The sequence below is a fragment of the Trachinotus anak genome, unplaced genomic scaffold, assembly GCF_046630095.1.
Source record: "Trachinotus anak isolate AG129_WGS33_773 ecotype Australia unplaced genomic scaffold, CSIRO_AGI_Tana_v1 ptg000005l, whole genome shotgun sequence".
Taxonomy (NCBI): domain Eukaryota; kingdom Metazoa; phylum Chordata; class Actinopteri; order Carangiformes; family Carangidae; genus Trachinotus; species Trachinotus anak.
Genome location: NW_027273856.1, coordinates 13096190 through 13114532, shown reverse-complemented (window position 1 = coordinate 13114532; position 18343 = coordinate 13096190). Strand labels below are relative to the sequence as shown.

At 39.6% G+C, this 18343-nt stretch overlaps 2 protein-coding genes across 6 annotated transcripts; both read right to left on the bottom strand.

The window, feature by feature from the left end:
• On the bottom strand, nucleotides 1–11722 carry katna1 (katanin p60 (ATPase containing) subunit A 1). 5 transcript variants are annotated; one of them, XM_071478407.1, is made up of 11 exons: nucleotides 11571–11722; nucleotides 9886–10051; nucleotides 9669–9808; nucleotides 8659–8854; nucleotides 8347–8462; nucleotides 3984–4089; nucleotides 3747–3905; nucleotides 2574–2700; nucleotides 2289–2423; nucleotides 1096–1222; nucleotides 1–789 (listed from the first exon to the last, which is right to left on the bottom strand). In XM_071478407.1, exons 2-11 carry the CDS (start codon nucleotides 10045–10047, stop codon nucleotides 591–593), a joined length of 1467 nt encoding a protein of 488 aa, XP_071334508.1. In that variant the 5' UTR covers nucleotides 10048–10051; nucleotides 11571–11722; the 3' UTR covers nucleotides 1–590. The 5 variants fall into 5 exon arrangements, with proteins under 5 accessions (XP_071334508.1, XP_071334510.1, XP_071334511.1 ...); XM_071478409.1 differs by lacking the exon at nucleotides 11571–11722 and adding an exon at nucleotides 11275–11521 and having other exon boundaries at nucleotides 9886–10048; XM_071478410.1 differs by lacking the exon at nucleotides 11571–11722 and adding an exon at nucleotides 11357–11520.
• A 667-nt stretch (nucleotides 11723–12389) lies between these two features.
• Nucleotides 12390–17311, bottom strand: LOC139621667 (B2 bradykinin receptor). The gene is made up of 2 exons (XM_071478405.1): nucleotides 17236–17311; nucleotides 12390–15555 (listed from the first exon to the last, which is right to left on the bottom strand). Exon 2 carries the CDS (start codon nucleotides 15547–15549, stop codon nucleotides 14476–14478), a length of 1074 nt encoding a protein of 357 aa, XP_071334506.1. The 5' UTR covers nucleotides 15550–15555; nucleotides 17236–17311; the 3' UTR covers nucleotides 12390–14475.
• Nucleotides 17312–18343: the final 1032 nt, after the last annotated feature.

The window sequence follows — 18343 nt, the reverse complement described above, 5'->3', positions numbered from 1 at the left end:
TTAATATTCATAAACACTTAACTTTATTTATAGAAATACCTTGTTAGTGTTGTGTCCAAAAAATTGGCATCAACAAAAATGTGTCAGTTTCACATAAAATCAAGTGCAAAGGAAATGGAAGAACAATCTCATTATCAGACACAATGGCACAGAGCAAATGTTATGACACTTATGAAGGAACGGTAGCAGTAAAACATCTGGAGACAGCTGTCAGTGTGCTGAAGGAAACACTGGCTGCTCAGTTTTGTGAGCTTTTGAAAGACCTACATTTGATTTGTCTTAGAGTGGATGTTGGACATGTTTGGCGATTTCAAGATCATTAAAACATTTGGGAATTAAAATTTATTTGCAATGGAAGTCCAACAATATTTTAGTATCACATGAGAAAACTTTCACTCATCAGTTCTTATGACGTTTATAGATTTTATAAAATAATTTACAACAGGAAGAGGCGCTATTTTTTATGCGCACTTATTAACCCGATGTAATATATCACCTAACTGCTTCAGAAAAACACGTAGCCATGAAACTACACACTCATATTACACAGCCTCAAACCAGTCACACATTCAGACACAGATGCCTTTTTTTCAGCAGGACCCAAACTCTTCAATCCATTTCTCATACTTCTCCAGGTCAGCTGCAGACACGGATTTGGATACTTTCTTCAGAGCCGACTCAAAGTCCTCCATGGTGGTGGGCATGTGCATCTCATCCCGGGAAATGTTGCGAATCTCTTCTGGTGTGAGGCCCTCGATTCTTCGCCTCATGGCCATCAGAGAGGCATCCCTACAGCATCAGACAACAGTTTTATTTAACCACTTTCAGCACAGATTTCAATAAAGGCTTTTAAACACAAGAAATTCTCAGATTCCACCAATAACTTTCAGCTTTTATGGTGCTCATCTGGAATCTTAACCTTAAGCTGTCCCAATGCAGGGTAATCAAGATACAGTGCCTTGATGTATCTACTGTATCTGTTGTAGCTATGACATGGATCTTATTCTGTGCATAACTGTGTTGTTTTGTCTCTGTGCTGTTTGCATAAGAAGGTACTGTGAAGATATCCAACTTTATTTTGAAGAAGGGCTTGACCTGCACACATTGGTGATGTCAGCTCCTGAGTAACCCTCCATCTGATCTGCAATCTTGTCCAAATCCACATCGCTGGCCAGCTCCAGTTCCTTCAGGTTGATCCTGAGCAGCTCCACTCGCCCCTTGGCTGCACGGAACAACAACAGTGAGCGGAGCACCCAGGAAACTCATTTTCCTGTCCACATCTCATAGTAGCCACCGCTATCTAGGCTGGACTACCCACTGGGCAGCACAAACAACTTGCTCTGGGGGTCCCTGAAAGGCCTGTGTACACTGTCATTTGTTTGTGGGAATTCCTGTCATGTCATGTATTAATGTCTCATGTATATCCTAGAAGTGTCTTAACATACAGTGCATCTGGAAAGTATTCACAGCGCTTCACTTTTTCCACATTTTTTTTTTATGTTACAGCCTTATTCCAAAATGGATTAAATTCATTCTTTTCCTCAAAACTCTACACACAATACCCCATAATGACAAAGAGAAAAAAAGTTTGCTTGAAATTTTTGCGAATGGATTAAAAATAGAAAAATAAAAATATAACATGTACATAAGTATTCACAGCCTTTGCTGAAGCAGCTTTGGCAGCAATTGCAGCCTCAAGTCTTTTTGAGTATGATGCCACAAGCTTGGCACACCTGTTTTTGAGCAGTTTCTCCCATTCTTCTTTGCAGAACCTCTCAAGCTCCGTCAGATTGGATGGGGAGCATCAGTGCACAGCCATTTTCAGATCTCTCCAGAGATGTTCGATCGGGTTCAAGTCTGGGCTCTGGCTGGGCCAAGATTATTTGCAAAGATTTCAAGCAAACTTTTTTCTCTTTGTCATTATGGGGTATTGTGTGTAAAATTTTGAGGTAAAAAATGAATTTAATCCATTTTGGAATAAGGCTGTAACATAAGAAAATGTGGAAAAAGTATAGCGCTGTGAATACTTTCCGGATGCACTGTAAGTGCAAAGTTGTTTGGGGGATATGCACCACTACAGCATGATCCCACATTCTGCAGTTATTCAGGGTGCAATTAACATATTTATGTTTAAATCTTTGTCCGCAAAAACATAATTTTCTAAAAGTTTAATAGTAACGAAGGCCAGATTAGAGTCCAGAGTAACTTTAATTTATGCCCCTCCAACTAATCACGTTTCATAGTATGTATGGAGACTACGCTGCCATGCAGTAAAGAAGTGACAATACTTGAAGGCAGAGGGATGTAGATTCTCTTCTCCAGCCGTCTCCTCAGAGCTTCATCAATGTCCCATGGGAAGTTGGTGGCAGCCAGGACCATAACCATCTTTGATGGGTCATCGTTTTCTGATGCTCCACCGACACCTGAGCAACAGTTAAAAGCCTTTCTGCATTTCAGTTTACACATACCAAGAACACTGGAAAATGAATATATTTCAAGTGCTTAGTTACATTTCATAAATTTGTCATGTATATAAAATGCAACTGTATAAAAAGGTGTCCTTGGTGTTTTACCATCCATCTGTACCAGCAGCTCTGCCTTGACTCTCCGGCTGGCCTCATGTTCCTCTGAGGTCCCTCTGCGGCTGCACATGGAGTCAATTTCATCAATGAAGATTGTAGTGGGAGCGTAAAAACGTGCCTGCACCAGGACAAACACAACAACTGGGACCAGGAGAAATCTCAAAGGGGACATATACTTTCCCAACACCGTGATTTATGAATGTCATGGAAGTCCATAGACAGACCTCTTGCCTGGGCTCTATCCAGTGTGCCTCAGCACATATCTGTGGCCACAAACAGCAGCAGCTACCATGTATCTCACTGGAGGCACCACCACCAGTGAGATACAGTGCCACAACTACACCACAATGCCACTATTTAAACCTGCAGTCACTGCAAAACAACTACACTATATAAGCTGCACAGAGCTGCAGAAATGTTTGTTTGATTCACCGTGATACTCAGTGGAGGAAGACGCACTCAGATCCTTAATAAAATAAAAGTACCAGCATAACAATATAAAATACATTATTACAAGCAAAAGTCCTTAATTCAAAATGCTACCTATGTAAGATTCTGCACAACAACAAATTACCACGTATTCTTTTATGGGATTGTTAATACTTGTGCATCAATACATAAGCTTTTTACTGTTTTGAGTGACCAAGGTTTAAATATGTTTAAATACTTCATATAACATTGGGTTTGATCTCTGTCAGTAGTTTTTTTTAATGCCAAATCCTATATGAAAAGTAACTAGAAACTATATCAGTCTAATGAACGTAGCAGAGTAAAAAAACATTTCCCTTTACATGTGGTGGAGTTACAGCTAGCAGAACAATACTTAAGTAAAGTACAATGAATATTTATGTATAGAACCTGAAAGATGGCAAAACTATTCTGATAATCATTTTAGTCATAATTGTGCTACCCTACCCACTGACAGCCATCTTTTTTTTTGTGTCATGGCCAGAAGAAGTGCTAAAATAAATGGCATGGCAATTTTTTTTTTTTTTATTATACATTTTACATGTAAAATGTTGTCAGCACTCAGTTCTCTCTTGTACATTGATAATTGAGAGGGAACACAGTTCAGGTACTATAGTATGTAGTATAGAACTCTTAATGATAACACAAATAGCCATTATACCCAAACATGTAAGAACCCAGTGCATGTGAGCTTACCATTTCAAACAGAAGGCGAACCAGCTTCTCAGACTCTCCTCTGTACTTGGAGGTGAGAGTAGACGAGGAAACATTAAAGAATGTGGTTCTGCATTCGGTAGCGACTGCTTTAGCTAAAAGCGTTTTCCCTGTGCCTGGAGGTCCCACCATAAGCACCCCCTAAAGTAAGAAATGTGTTCCATGTAAAAGTGAGATATATGACAGAAGAAATCAGACTAAAATCTCGTAAGTCAGTACCTTCCATGGTCTTCGTATGCCCTTAAAAAATGCTGGCATCCACATCGGCAACACAACCGCTTCTTTCAGCAGTTTTTTTGCATCCTCCAAGTCTGCAATGTTGTCCCTATAGAAACAGGTAAGACAGAGGCTTCATTCAGCTGGTAATCATGGTGTGCGTGATAAACCAGACCCTACCTACAGTTCTTCAAAGTTATGAGTTTGCATCTTAAAATTAGTGTTTCTAACATCTGTTGCTATTTTTATAGCCATAGATAAAAAAAATAAAGTCCAAATTACTGTTTTACAGAAACACTCCTTGTGTTCAATGTATTGTGTGAGTCATTGTAAAACGGATTGATTTGAAGACAAAATCTAGTTGTTATTTCTCTGACTAATGTTGCACTTTTTTTTCTTGATACCTTGGATTAATGGTGGAATGCACAATTCACTGTGTTGTAGTTTTAGTTTTAAATGAATAAAATGAACCATTTTGCCCATCAATGTACGCTCAATAATCCATAATGACAAAGTCAGACATAGTGCTTGGAACTCTGGTCATCAAACCAGATAATCTTTTTCCTCATGCTCCTTTGAATACCATTTAGCAAACTCTAAGTAAACTGTCACATGGATCTCATGAAAAATTAGAAAAAAAACCAAACATACAATGCAATGTAAATATAGCAGAAACAAATGTGCATTGTCCAAAAAAAAAATAACGCTAGCTGCGTATCAAAGACATGGTGTGCGTAACTTCAACAAGCTTTAGTTTTGGCTGTTACTTGCAAAAAAAAAAAAAAAATGAAGGGAATTTTTTTTCCTTATCCACTTTGAGGGTCTGAGGACAGAGCTGTCATATGATGTGCAGACTGTAAAGTCCTTTGAAGCAAATTTGTAACTGGTGATATTTGGCTGTATAAGGAAGCCAGGAAGGAAGCCAACATTATCCCATCCGTTTGTGAATACTGTGGAAGGATTTCATTACTGGAGTATTAGAATAACCCCAAAGATAATGTTAGCCAAAGTGTTGGAAGAGGTCACAAGATGGGCGACATTGGCTCTCTCCACAGTGGGAAGAATAAACATAGTAACGATGACTATATTACCTAAATATTTATATATTTTCCAATCAATTCCACAAGCCCCCCACTGTCATTTTTCTCTATAATCAGAAAGCTACTTTCAAATTTTATTTGGAATAATAGGAAGCCAAGACTCAGACTTTCTCCATTATATTTGCTTTATGATAGGGGAGCCTTACAACTCCAAGATTTTCAATAGTATTACTGGGCTGCTCAGTTGAAAGCCACAATGTTTTGGTTTTCAAATGATGTTCTCTTGAAATTGAAAAGTTGTTCTCTAAGGGGTTGACTCTGACAAGCACAATTTAAGAAACTGAGAAAAAAAACACAGTTAATCCATTTGTAAAAGAATACTATTGTTGTCTGGCATGATGTACATACATTTTTGGGTGATTCCCCAGTGCTATCATGTGCCTCCCCAATCCAGGGTAATGATCACTTCACCCCGGCAAAAAACGACATGGGCTTTAAAACATGATTGGGTAGGGGTTTAGTGACACTACAGGATCTATATAAAGACAACAATTTAATGTAATTCGAGGAGTTAAAGGCTAATTTTGATGTGCCACATAAGCACTTATTCAAATATTTACAACTTATTACAACTAAAGAACTCCCCTGTTTTCCTTGTTGGAATCATTTATGAGAAATAAATGCTTCAGCAAAGGGCTGGTCATCCAGTTATACAACATACTGGTGGACAACCATAAAGACAGCTCTGAAAGTATGAGACAGGAATGGATATGAAACTTAAAAGATATTCTCAACGAGTGGAGTAAAATATGTTTAAAAACATACTCAAACCATTAACACCGGACTGAGATATACCCAACCTATGCTATAAGTGCAACATCCACCAGGGTTCATTATATCATTGTTTGTGGGAATGTGAAGAGATTCAAAGATTTTGGAGATTGGTGTAAAAAATTTCTCTCCCAGATTACATCTTCCCTTTCACCTTTAAGTCCATAGATATGTAATTTAAGCATTTATCCAGAAATGTGTTCTCTATCTACTAGAGAAAGGAAATGATTGACCTTTGTTCACTACAAGCCAGACGTTCAATCGCATTGTGTTGGAAGAGTTTTAAATGCCCCTCTCTTGGCAAATGGTATAAAAACTCAACATCTAGCTCAGCTCTTGAGAAACTGTCTTTTACAGTTAGAGAGAAAGCGTCTGAGCTTGGAAACTGTTTTTGGAATTGATAAAGAACTGTGATATTGAAGAGTTATTGAATGAGTGAGGTAAAGATAGAATAATGGATTTATTATGAGGAATGTAGGCTACTCATTTTATCTATTCTGGGGTTTTATTTATTATTCTTACCTGTTGTTGTTTATCTTTTTGTTTCTTTTATTAGTATTATTATTAGATTGACACTGCCACAGGTTCACTTTGGGGAACGTTTGGATTCTGTTTATATCATATGTTGAATGTTAATTCTGTTGTTAATTTTACAAATGTTAATTGTACAAATATTGTGAATTGTACAAATGCATAAAAGCATTACAAAAACACCAAAAACAAATAAACAAAAAAAAAAAAAAACCTTGCAGACATGGCAGGCTACTTTTGGCTCTGGGTCTTTCCCCAAAAATCTCATCAAGTAGTGATTTTAGTGAACCCATATGACCAAAATGGATTAAATTCATTTTTTTCCTCAAAACTCTACACACAATACCCCATAATGACAAAGGGAAAAAGTTTGCTTGAAATTTTTGCAAATAGATTAAAAATAGAAAAATAAAAATATATCATGTACATAAGTATTCACAGCCTTTGGCAGCAATTACAGCCTCAAGTCTTTTTGAGTATGATGCCACAAGCTTGGCACACCTGTTTTTGAGCAGTTTCTCCCATTCTTCTTTGCAGAACCTCTCAAGCTCCGTCAGGTTGGATGGAGAGCGTTGGTGCACGGCCATTTTCAGATCTCCAGAGATGTTCAATTGGGTTCAAGTCTGGGCCACTCAAGGACATTCACAGAGTTGTCCCGAAGCCACTCCTTTGTTATCTTGGCTGTGTGCTCAGGGTCGTTGTCCTGTTGGAAGATGATCCTTTGCCCCAGTCCGAGGTCCAGAGTGCTCTGGAGAAGGTTATCATCAAGGATGTCTCTGTACATTGCTGCATTCATCTTTCCCTCGACCCTGACTAGTCTCCCAGTTCCTGCTGCTGAAAAACATCCCCACAGCATGATGCTGCCACCACTATGCTTCACTGTAGGGATGGTATTGGCCAGGTGATGAGTGGTGCCTGGTTTCCTCCAGACATGACGCTTGGCATTCAGGCCAAAGAGTTCAATCTTTGTTTCATCAGACCAGAGAATTTTGTTTCTCATGGTCTGAGAGTCCTTCAGGTGCCTTTTGGCAAACTCCAGGTGGGCTGTCATGTGCCTTTTACTGAGGAGTGGCTTTCATCTGGCCACTCTACCATACAGGCCTGATTGGTGGAGTGCTGCAGAAATGGTTGTCCTTCTGGAAGGTTCTCCTCTTTCCACAGAGCAACACTGGAGCACTGTCAGAGTGACCATCAGGTTCTTGGTCATCTCCCTGACTAAGGCCCTTCTGCCCCGATCGCTCAGATTGGTCAGGCGGCCAGCTCTAGGAAGAGTCCTGGTGGTTCCAAACTACTTCCATTTACGGATGATGGAGGCCACTGTGCTCATTGGGACCTTCAACGCTGCAGGAATTTTTCTGTACCCTTCCCCAGATCTGTGCCTCAATACAATCCTGTCTCGGAGGTCTACAGACAATTCCTTGGACTTCATGGCTTGGTTTGTGCTCTGACATGCACTGTCAACTATGGGACCTTATATAGACAGGTGTCTGCCTTTCCAAATCATGTCCAATCAACTGAATTTACCACAGGTGGACTCCAGTCAAGTTGTAGAAACATGTGAAGGATGATCAGTGGAAACAGGAAGCACCTGAGCTCAATTTTGAGTGTCATGGCAAAGGCTGTGAATACTTATGTACATGTGATTTAGTTTGTCTTTTATTTTTAATATATTTGCAAAAATTTCAAGTAAACTTTTTTCTCTTTGTCATTATGGGGTATTGTGTGTAGAATATTGAGGTAAAAAATGAATTTAATCCATTTTGGAATAAGGCTGTAACATAAGAAAATGTGGAAAAAGTTAAGCACTGTGAATACTTTCCGGATGCACCGTATGTTAAGACAGTTCTAGGATATACATGAGACATTAATACATGACATGACAGGAATATAAAAGAATTATTTGTGTAGGCTCATGTCTGCTCTGTGAAAATCGAGCCAATAAACAGTAAATTGTAAAAACGTACCATTTAACGTTTGGATTCTGAGATATAATGTCTCTCTCCAGAGCTTCCACAAGGTCTTTGTCATATCCTGTCCCATCAAACTTTTTTACTTCTTTCTCCTGGACTTCTGCTTTGTTCTGGAGGGAAGACAAAACACATTATTTCTGTTCCCTGTGTTTCCTGTTCTCTGAATGTAATCCATGTTGTCTATTTTCTCCCAGACAAAAAACTGGAATGACAGGCTAGGCATGGCTGTAGGTACAAAAGCAGCATGTGGATACTGTTTAATCAACAATGCAAATAGTTGTGTCTGCATTCTTTCAAATTGTTCACCTTATCATCTTTTGTTTTGCCAGTGGCCTCCTTTGCCTCCTTCTTTTCTTTGCCCTTGGAGGGCTTGCTTCTGTCCCCATTGGCCCCCCGAGGTGAGTGCCTCTGCTGGGCCCTCACAGCCACGCTCAGGCGGTTGTTGGGAGGTTTGCTGTCTTTATAGGGGTTAGCAGGCCGCCTGACAGGGCACGGAGAGTGTCTGTGAAAAGAAAAGAGGGAGATGATTATTATATTCTTTGTGTTTGTGCATATGAAGTGTGTTATTGTGTGTATAGCTGTGCGGTTATGAATAGGATGTTGGCCTATCTATAGTTGTGATGTTGCGTTTGGCTGTTCTTGCTGCTCCCCTAACCTGTCCAGGGACTGCACATGGAAATTAGTAAGTAGCTAAATCTGGTACAAGCATCTTTCTCTTTTTTGCGATTAATGTATTTTTTACATGGTCCAATATCTTTTAAGCTGTGGCTTATTCATGTCAGAGCAATAATAAGTGATGTAATTAGATTTGGACTGGACTAACTCAGGGACTGAAACAAAAACAAAACCACTATTTCAATAATTTTCATAAGATCTGTCTGTGGTCCATTTATTGCGGCATTGGAAGTGTGAAAGCTTATATAACACCATAAATAACAGAATAAATGACTTCTACACTACATTACCTGAAGAAATGCTCAACAAGTGTATTAATGCATCCAGACTCATGTGTGAAGTAAAAACCAACCAACCAACCAAAGAGGCAGTGTGAGCTTTACAGGCCACCTTTCTAGAGGGCCGAACAGGAACAAACCACACTCACATCAGGGACTCAAGTTTGCTAATCTCAATCATATGACTACGTCATGCTATTGTTCACAGACAAATAGCTCATACGACCCTGGATCAGAAAATTTGTGAACAGCAAAGTGAATGAGTTCTACAAAGTTCAGAAAGTATAAAAATTGATTTTAACAGTGAGCAAAGAAATTTGATTTCAGCAATGAATGAAATGAGTTGAAAACTAAATCCCATACCTCTGCTCCACATGTACAGGCCTTATTTCACAATCATCATGGTTACTGGGTTTAGCAGGCGTTGTGTCCAGCTGGAAGTTCTCCAAAGTCGACATTATATCCTGAACCTGTCGATTCTCTTCACTAATTTCTTGCCACAGCTGAGAAACAAACACATACATCAGAAAAATCCAAATTTCCTTGATATGATCTGATAAGTTTTTACTGTCATATTTACCTGCTGCCATCTCTGTTGAAAACTGCTGTCCCGAACGGTGTACACATACTTTTTGATTTGTTCTAGCAATCCATGATAGAGGACACTGGCTGAGTTGTAGTTTCCCAGCAGGGCGTATTCACGGGCCAGCTTCACGTTCTCACTGATTTCTCGAAGACTCATGCTGCTGTGGAAAGAGAGACAACAGTTCAGCCCACCAAAGTAATATATCCCTGTAGCTGGCTTATGTGGTGCCACCATCAGCTTAAGTGAATAAATCTTATTATGACTGACCACAACACACATATAACTCTGACACCAAAACAGGCTTTTTTCCCAGATATTTTGGCCTGTCACAGTGTTGCACAGGTGTTAAAACTAAATGGATGATGACTGAATTCGAGTCCTGTTTTGAAGCTTTAGCAGACACCGTCGCACGTCAAATACTCTGGACAGGGTGCAAATGAATTATCTTTCTGCTCTAGCCAAAAACTGTAAGCAGTAACTGTTTAATGTTAGTATGTTTTGGAGAAGAGGGAACATGAGAATAATTCTCTGCATGTTTGAGAAGAAGCGGGAGCAAGGTTTCATGTTTCATCTTATATCATTAAGGTATTGGTAATGTAGCACCTGAGGTCGTGGTTTGACACAATTGTATCATAACTGAATCCATTTTTACATCAAATTCCAAACAAGTTCACTAGAAATACTTTTAACACTATCAGGTTTGAGCAGCTGTGTCTCCACTTCTGATGTTTTCATAAATTTAATTTTCTGTCTTCACTTTCGCTAGAAATTCACTGATCCATTTCTAGGTCAGTATTGGAACATACTGACCTTATGAGGCCAATTAGTATAAACTGTGATGGATCCGGTGATGGAACTGGTACGCCTTTAGTTACCCTCTGCTTGCTCTGTTATTTTGACCGTTACGCTTTACTATTGGCGGACCGTCATACAGCGACAGAAAGACATACAAATCCTTAGAGTCTTTACAAGATATATGTGCAGTTTTTAGGCTTTTTACCAAGTTCAGTGAAACACTAATCAACAGGGTGGTTACTAGTGCTCTGGTTCTTGTTCCCTGGATTAGCCTCGTTGTTTGTCAAAATGCGACACAGAAGTCTACACGTTGAGATGCTAGCTTCCCCGTTAATGTTGAAAACAGATCAACTTAGCTGTTGGGCTATAACTATTAACTCCACACGGTGCCCTGTTGACGTTATTACTATACAGCCTCATTTTGAATTTTAAGCCGGTTGGATGGTTTTCCTTCTCTGGTACAGACGAAAAAGTATTAAAGCAGTATCCTCACATAACTCGACTAACACAACTGTTGATGTAAATCTACGTGGAGTAACACGTACGAATTCTAACACAAAACCAGTTTGTACTGGGTTCATACTCAACTTTTCAGTTGACCACACGCAGAGTCCTCACAGCGGCTTTTATGACGAGTTCCGCTGTGGTAGTTCAAAGAGTGACAACTTACAGAGGACAACCAACAGAAGCCAAACTGGAGGAGCACCCTGTGGACGTTTGCAGTTTAACTAGTATTACGGAAGTGAGCGACGTTCAGAATGCAAATCAAACGAGCTGCAGAAAAAGTTTTGACTTCCGCTCCTAACCTTCAAAATAAAACCCAGTAACTTCCCAGCAGTAGATAAGTATGAAAAATGAAGTAGGATTTGGGAAGAACGCCTCACCTAGTCAGAAGTGGCTCTGTTCACACCTGGCCTTAACACCCGCCTGGGCTGATCCGATCACAGGTGGTGTAAATGCAGCCAAGGAGGCATTTGAGATCCGATCACTACATGGGGAAGTGGCGTGGTCACATGTGGTCACACTTTTTTTAGCAGTGTGAATGCAAATGTGTCCCAGACCACATTGAAGGACCGCCTACTCACCTGACGTCCTTTCAAGATTTCACCACTACTAATATTTCAAATGGCTGAAACCTTATTTCTGTGAGGGACCAAAAATGACATCAGTATAAATAAATAAATAAATAAATAAATAAATGTAAAAATTACCATTAAAAAATTGCATTTATTTATGTATTTATACTTATGTCATTTTTGGTCCCTCATATATTTCATTGTAGAGCAATGTGCAGTGCAATTCTCCCAACCAAGGTGCCCACCTCTCTCTCTTTCTCTCTTTATTTCTCTCTCTCTCTCTCTCTCTCTCTCTCTCTCTCTCTCACACACACACACACACACACACACAGACACACACACTTATTTGACAATTTATAAATTACACAATTTCCTATTTAGATCTAACTGTGCATGAGTACATTTATAACAAAATAAAGTAATTATATCATTTTTTAATTATCTAAAAGCAGGCTGCTTTATTACTTGATAAGCTGCAGACAATCAGTCCCCCCCTGACTGACCTGCCTGTGGCTAGGTGCAGTGTTGCATTTCCAAGAAGCAATTTTCTGGCAATGTTTCCAGATATAATACTACCTCTATTAGAGGACCAAAGAGAAGGGAGCAAACAGACAGACAGATCCCTGATTACATGAAGTAAACCAACCTTTATTTTCAACGTAATGCATTATGTAAAATTTCAGGGACAAAAATGCCTGAAAATTAAATTAACAACATACAGTAATACATGAAATACATAATCCATAATACATCAGATCATACAAAACTGACTTTGCTAAGACTGCAGTGATGTCGACACAGGCAAAGTCCATTAAAGTAAGCGTGACAAGCACAGAAGATTTGTTTTCCATCGCTATGCTGAAAAAATGCCCTCTTTTCATCAGGGAATGGTTGGTTGGCGATACAGGAGGGTAGACCTTTGATCCAGCAGGGTGAGCTTCTCCAATATGATGGAACATCTCAATCTGGTAATGGTAAAACACTGCTCTCCCAATACCTGTCCTGATTTATTACAAAACACCCCAATGATTCTGTCTGCCACAACTGAAGGACAAGTTACTATTTCTCAAATGTAAAAATAGTAGTATTTGTTTGGCAGAACACTTTTAAATATCTTTATTGTCTTTTATTTCTATCCTTTGGAACATTTTAATTTTTTAATCTGCGATGATCAAAGTTATACCTGGTGTAGCAAAGTTTTCTTTCATTTTTCCTCTTCTTTTCTTCACAAACCTTACTTCCTTTCCTTTCCTCATCACTGACTGGCTCTTGATTTCACCCTTAATACCCCTTATTAATTCCACCTTCTGTGCCCAAAAAACCACACATTGATTAAAAAATGACTGACAGTGACATGTAGCAGTAACAAGACTGCACAGACTGCAATAAGTTCCCTTCATAGCACAGATGTTGAATAGTTAGGCATTCATAATGATGCAATTAGTGATAGACAGAAGAAGCTCAGACACAATGAAAGATCACATAGATCACATTGCGATTCATCTTCTGTATTCAGCAATAGTTATTTAGCATCAATTACATCATAAATTGTCAAGGTTAGTCTTGTAAAGATAATATCTCTCTGTGCATCAACAAAACAATGACAAAGACAATAAAACAAGGCAGTGGGGAAGAGTGTACAGACACAGAGCTAATAAATGCTAATAAATCCCTAAGCATTACAATGGCACGTCGCCTTCAGTAATTACAGCACAATCATCTGGAACAATGCACCAGAAGTTTTAGTTGGAGCTGCACAAACCAGCATGTTTTAAATAAAATATATCAAATAATTACCCCAACCCTTCACCCTCAAACACCCTCTTCACAGAGAATCATTACCAACTCTTTTTCCACACTATTACCAACAGAGGGTGAATGACAGTCACAGATCAGTGGATCCTGCAGCCAATAGTTTTGTGATGTTACTAATGATTACTGTATATTGTAATATGCCTTTTTTCCACTCTATTACTTCCAAAATGTATCTGTATCAGGGAGCTTTGATGCTCATTAAAATACTTGACATTAATAATAATAATAATAATATAATAATAATTAATAATAATAATAATAATTTCACTCATGATTAGAGCCGAGCTGTGCATTTTGAACACGATAACTGCTCCAGGTGTCTTTTTAGCAGCTCTGTCTGTCTGCATCATGCACAGAGCTGCAGCCTAGAGCAGCTGCACTGTTCCAGGAGTATCAGCTAGAAGAGTTGGCTCAAACACATGATTACATTCACCAGATGGGTACAGACAATTCAATTCAATTCAATTCAATTCAATTCAATTCAATTCAATTCAATTCAATTCAATTCAATTCAATTCAATTCAATTCAATTCAATTCAATTCAATTCAATTCAATTCAATTTTATTTGTATAGCGCCAAATCATAATATACATTATCTCAAGGCACTTTACAGGGTAAGGTCAAGACCTTACTTTGTTACAGAATAAACCCAACAGTTCCCACAAAGACAAAGACAAGACTCCAAATGAATGTTAATGATTCTCTATGTCTGCTGAATGTGTAAATAAGCAGTTGTTTGTAAACAATTCCACTACATCAACTTAATAATCACAGCAGGAAAATACTCTTATCAAGTGATCACAGTATGCTATGCTTCAAGATGAAGTTATTCAGTGCATAAATCTGGAACCACTGAAGATATCCCTACAGCAACTGGTCATGATATAGTGGTTGTGGTCAGGATTGGTCCAGTTTTGCAATACTTACACGCTGTATTTCATTGAGTCTATTCATTGAAGAGAGGCTCACACTCAGGTAGCTCATGTCCTTTGACCAGGGGTTCAAAGTTTTTCCAAACACCTCCTTTGCCTTTCTCCTAAAATGTTTCCCCACAATAACAAACAGGAAGGGGTTAACAGCACTGTTGCTGTATGCCAGATATGTGGATAGTTGTATGCCGATGTCCAGGACATGACCCCAGAGGCACCCAGGCGTGACCTGCAAGTAATCCAGAGTGTCAAGAAAAAGCATCACCTGGTGTGGTGTCCAACAGAAGAGAAAGATGGCCAGCACGGCCAGGACCAGGTAGGCAGCCTTCCTCTCTGCCCTCATCCCAGGGAGCCCTGTGGTTCCCCGGTCATTCAGCACAGCCACAATGTGACGAGTGCAGTAAACCACTGCCAGGACAGGGATTAGAAAACCCAGCACATTCCTGTTGATATTGTGGTGCAACCTCCATGCTGGGTGGGGGTACTTCAGAATGCAGGCATACACACCAGGATCCTTTACATACGTCACTGTGCGGAAGAGTAGGATGGGCAGACTGAAGAGGAAGCCCAGGCTCCAGATCCCCAGGCAGATACGTTTGGCCCAGGTGGATCTCCTCAGACGGCTAGGACTCAGGGGCTTCACCAGAGTCAGGTAGCGGTCCACAGTAACCAGCATGAGGAACAGGACACTGCAGATGTAGTTCATAGAGATGACCATGTTGACTAGCTTACAAAGGATCTCTCCAAAGTCCCACTTGTAGCCTTGGGCAATGGTAATTGCCCAGAAGGGAAGGCAGGACATCATGATCAGGTCAGCAGCTGCCAGGTTACCCAGGTAGACATCAGCCACAGTGCAGGGCTTCCTCTGTAGGCAGAACACACAGAGAACCAGGCAGTTCCCGAGCAACCCCACCACACTGATCAAACCCAGGAAGGCTGGGTGCAGGGAGGACAGCCACAGCCAAGCTTCAGTGTAATTAGTGCAGGGGTCCAGCTCTGGGCTCACAGTTGGGACCAACCAGTCAGATGTATTCACAGCCATTGGAAACTGTAAATGACAATGCTTGGTAGTAAGAGCAGGGTCAGCATAAGCAAGCAGGCAAGGTTAATGTATAATACTGTAGCACACATACAAGACTGACAACACACAATATAAAACAAGGACAAAGTGTATAACCTCTGTAGAGGAAAAGTTTGGCTGCATTTTAATAAAACAGCACCTCCATTCTAAGAACATGATTGAGGTTAGCAGGGCACACTGACTGTAGAAGCACTTGACGAATGAGAAGTGATGTGGGCAAAACCAAAACTAAGCTGAAATGTGATAAATCATAATTTGCTCGGCTAATGATTCACATAAATGAAGACTTTACTTTTAGTATAACATTATTCAAAAAGCTGGCTGCAGATAATGTTTTAATGTTGTAGCCATGATTCATTTATTGTTTTAATTAACTGCATGAATAATAAAAACAGAGGAAAGGAGGCAGTGAAGTCCTAAGTCTATTCAGGGTGCACAATGTAGACAAAAATCTTTCCTCTGCATGGAAACTAAAATGTACAGTTATGATGACGGAACATTTTTGAGGTTCTTTTTGGTGTCAGTCAAATCTGGCTACACTTTTTCCACAACTAATCCATCTCAGTCACTGAAGAGCCCACGCCATCGTGAAAATCTACTGCACCTTTCAGGACCTGAGAGGACCTGAGATGGAGGTAACGGAACAACATGCCCACTGATTAGACTCTGCCTTGCGATTGGTCATTGTCCAATCAGATTCAGGTGTAAAGACAGGGTCAAAATCCATACTTGTAACTTCAGCATCTCACACTGTGTGGGAAATCTGAATGCTGAGTTTAAAATGCAGTTTTTTAAAGTGCTCTGCATCTGTTCACAGATGTTGACAACAGCACTTCTTCTTTTGAAGCAGCTTTCTGTAACTTCACCGCTGATATTCACAGATTTTATTTACACAGTCTCTCTCTTTTCCACAAATGCGAACGTTTTATACATAGGTGAATTTCTCCTGCGGATTAATTTTACAGGTTTACAAATGTTGATATACAACTATAGACTTTGGAAGGTCAAAATCAAGGTCAAAATGATTTTGACCCTAATTTGAGCGCATTAGATGAGATAAACTGTCAGATGAACAAGCTGATACAGTAGTCCATGTGGGGTGTGATAGAAGCATGGATAACTTTTTTTCCAAACCGTAATGGTTCTTATTTCTTTCCCCTATTAATCTTCCTTGTTGGGGAAAGCAGGACTGAACAAGTGTTCTTACGGGAATCTTGAAAAACTGTCGTTGCATAACTTTGGAAGAACACAGTTCCAGCATTCCTGTTAAAAGATGCTATCACAATATTAAATATTGTGATGAATACCCCTGCCTCCCTTAGAAATTCATGCTGAAAGCAGACACATTTCGTAACCTATAAGAAACAGATACCATCGCGGATCTACTTTCCCTGATTACTTGAAAGCCTGATGTGTCATATATGGTGTGAAATTCAACCTTTTTTTACTGCTTACATTTTTGTTTGAGACTGTCCACAGCTCTGACAGCAGAAATGGCCAAATCACTATATCTGCAGTTATTACAGTTATGCTGTTATTAATGAAGCAGCTGTCCAAAGCAGCTGTCAGCAAAAAATGGCTTGAAAGGTCAGAAACTAATACACCTTCCTCTCTATCTGCTTAATGAAAAGCTTTTCAACCACTCACCTTATTTACGTGGCTCTGCTCTGTCCATCCAGATGTGCCTGATGTTTATACCTTGCAGATAATTGTTATGGTGATCCGGCCTGCACTGAAGGGAGCACTGGGAGGCTGATCACTTTTATATGTGAAGACCCAGAGATCATCAGTGTGTCGTCACTCACTATTTCCATCTGTTTTTCTCCCACAGCTACTGTGCTGTGCTCTGGCTCAACAAAATGGTATTCACTGTCCCGGAGCAAAATGCATTCAATTGACTCAGTGACTGGTGACAGTCTGTTTGGGTTTAGTTACACATATCTGTAATTTTTGGTTTCTATATTGGAAGCATCTGCCACAAATGTACTAACAAAGTGGGTAAATGTGTTTCATGATCAGTGTTGCCAGGAGAGGAATCAGAAAATGGTTAAAATTCCTGGACTGACTGAGAGTGAATGATAAAAAACCTTCAGCAGCTGCTGAGGAGCACTAAAGCCACAAAAGTTCGAATGAGAAAACTGGTAGAGGAGTCCAGTTGTTTGAATGTGAGGCAGAGCAGTTCAAAACAGGTTAAAAGAAATCCAGTATGAACATCTATTGATGCAGAGGAATCACTCATAGCCTTTGTATTGTACATGCTCTAGTCTGGAGATTTGAATGACCACTTAGATCTCCTCACTGATGGCTGCTGAAGAAACAGTAACAAATCAGAGTATTGGAGTTTGATAGAGTGCATTTTGAGCTGTGATATCTTATTAAGTTTTCACAACCCGACGTCTTCTAGTAGCTTCTTCCTGGGAAGCAAAAAAGTCTTGGTTGCATTTTATTTTACAGAGCAATAATAAGACGTAACAAGCTGTGCTTCATATAAAATAAGACAAAAACAAGAAATAATATGTCCCCAGTAAACAAATAATTAATGGTGCAATAAGAAGCCGCATATAATTCTGTGTTATAACTGTGTAAAGTGCCTTAAGATAATGTATGTTATGATTTGGCGTTATACAAATAAAAGTGAGTGGTGTGCTCTAAGCTCTGAATCTGTATGCAGATCTCTTGCACATACTTGAAATTCCCCTGAGTTTACAAAGTTTGGGATGTAACAGTGGATTTAAAGTTGTTTGCATGATTTCAC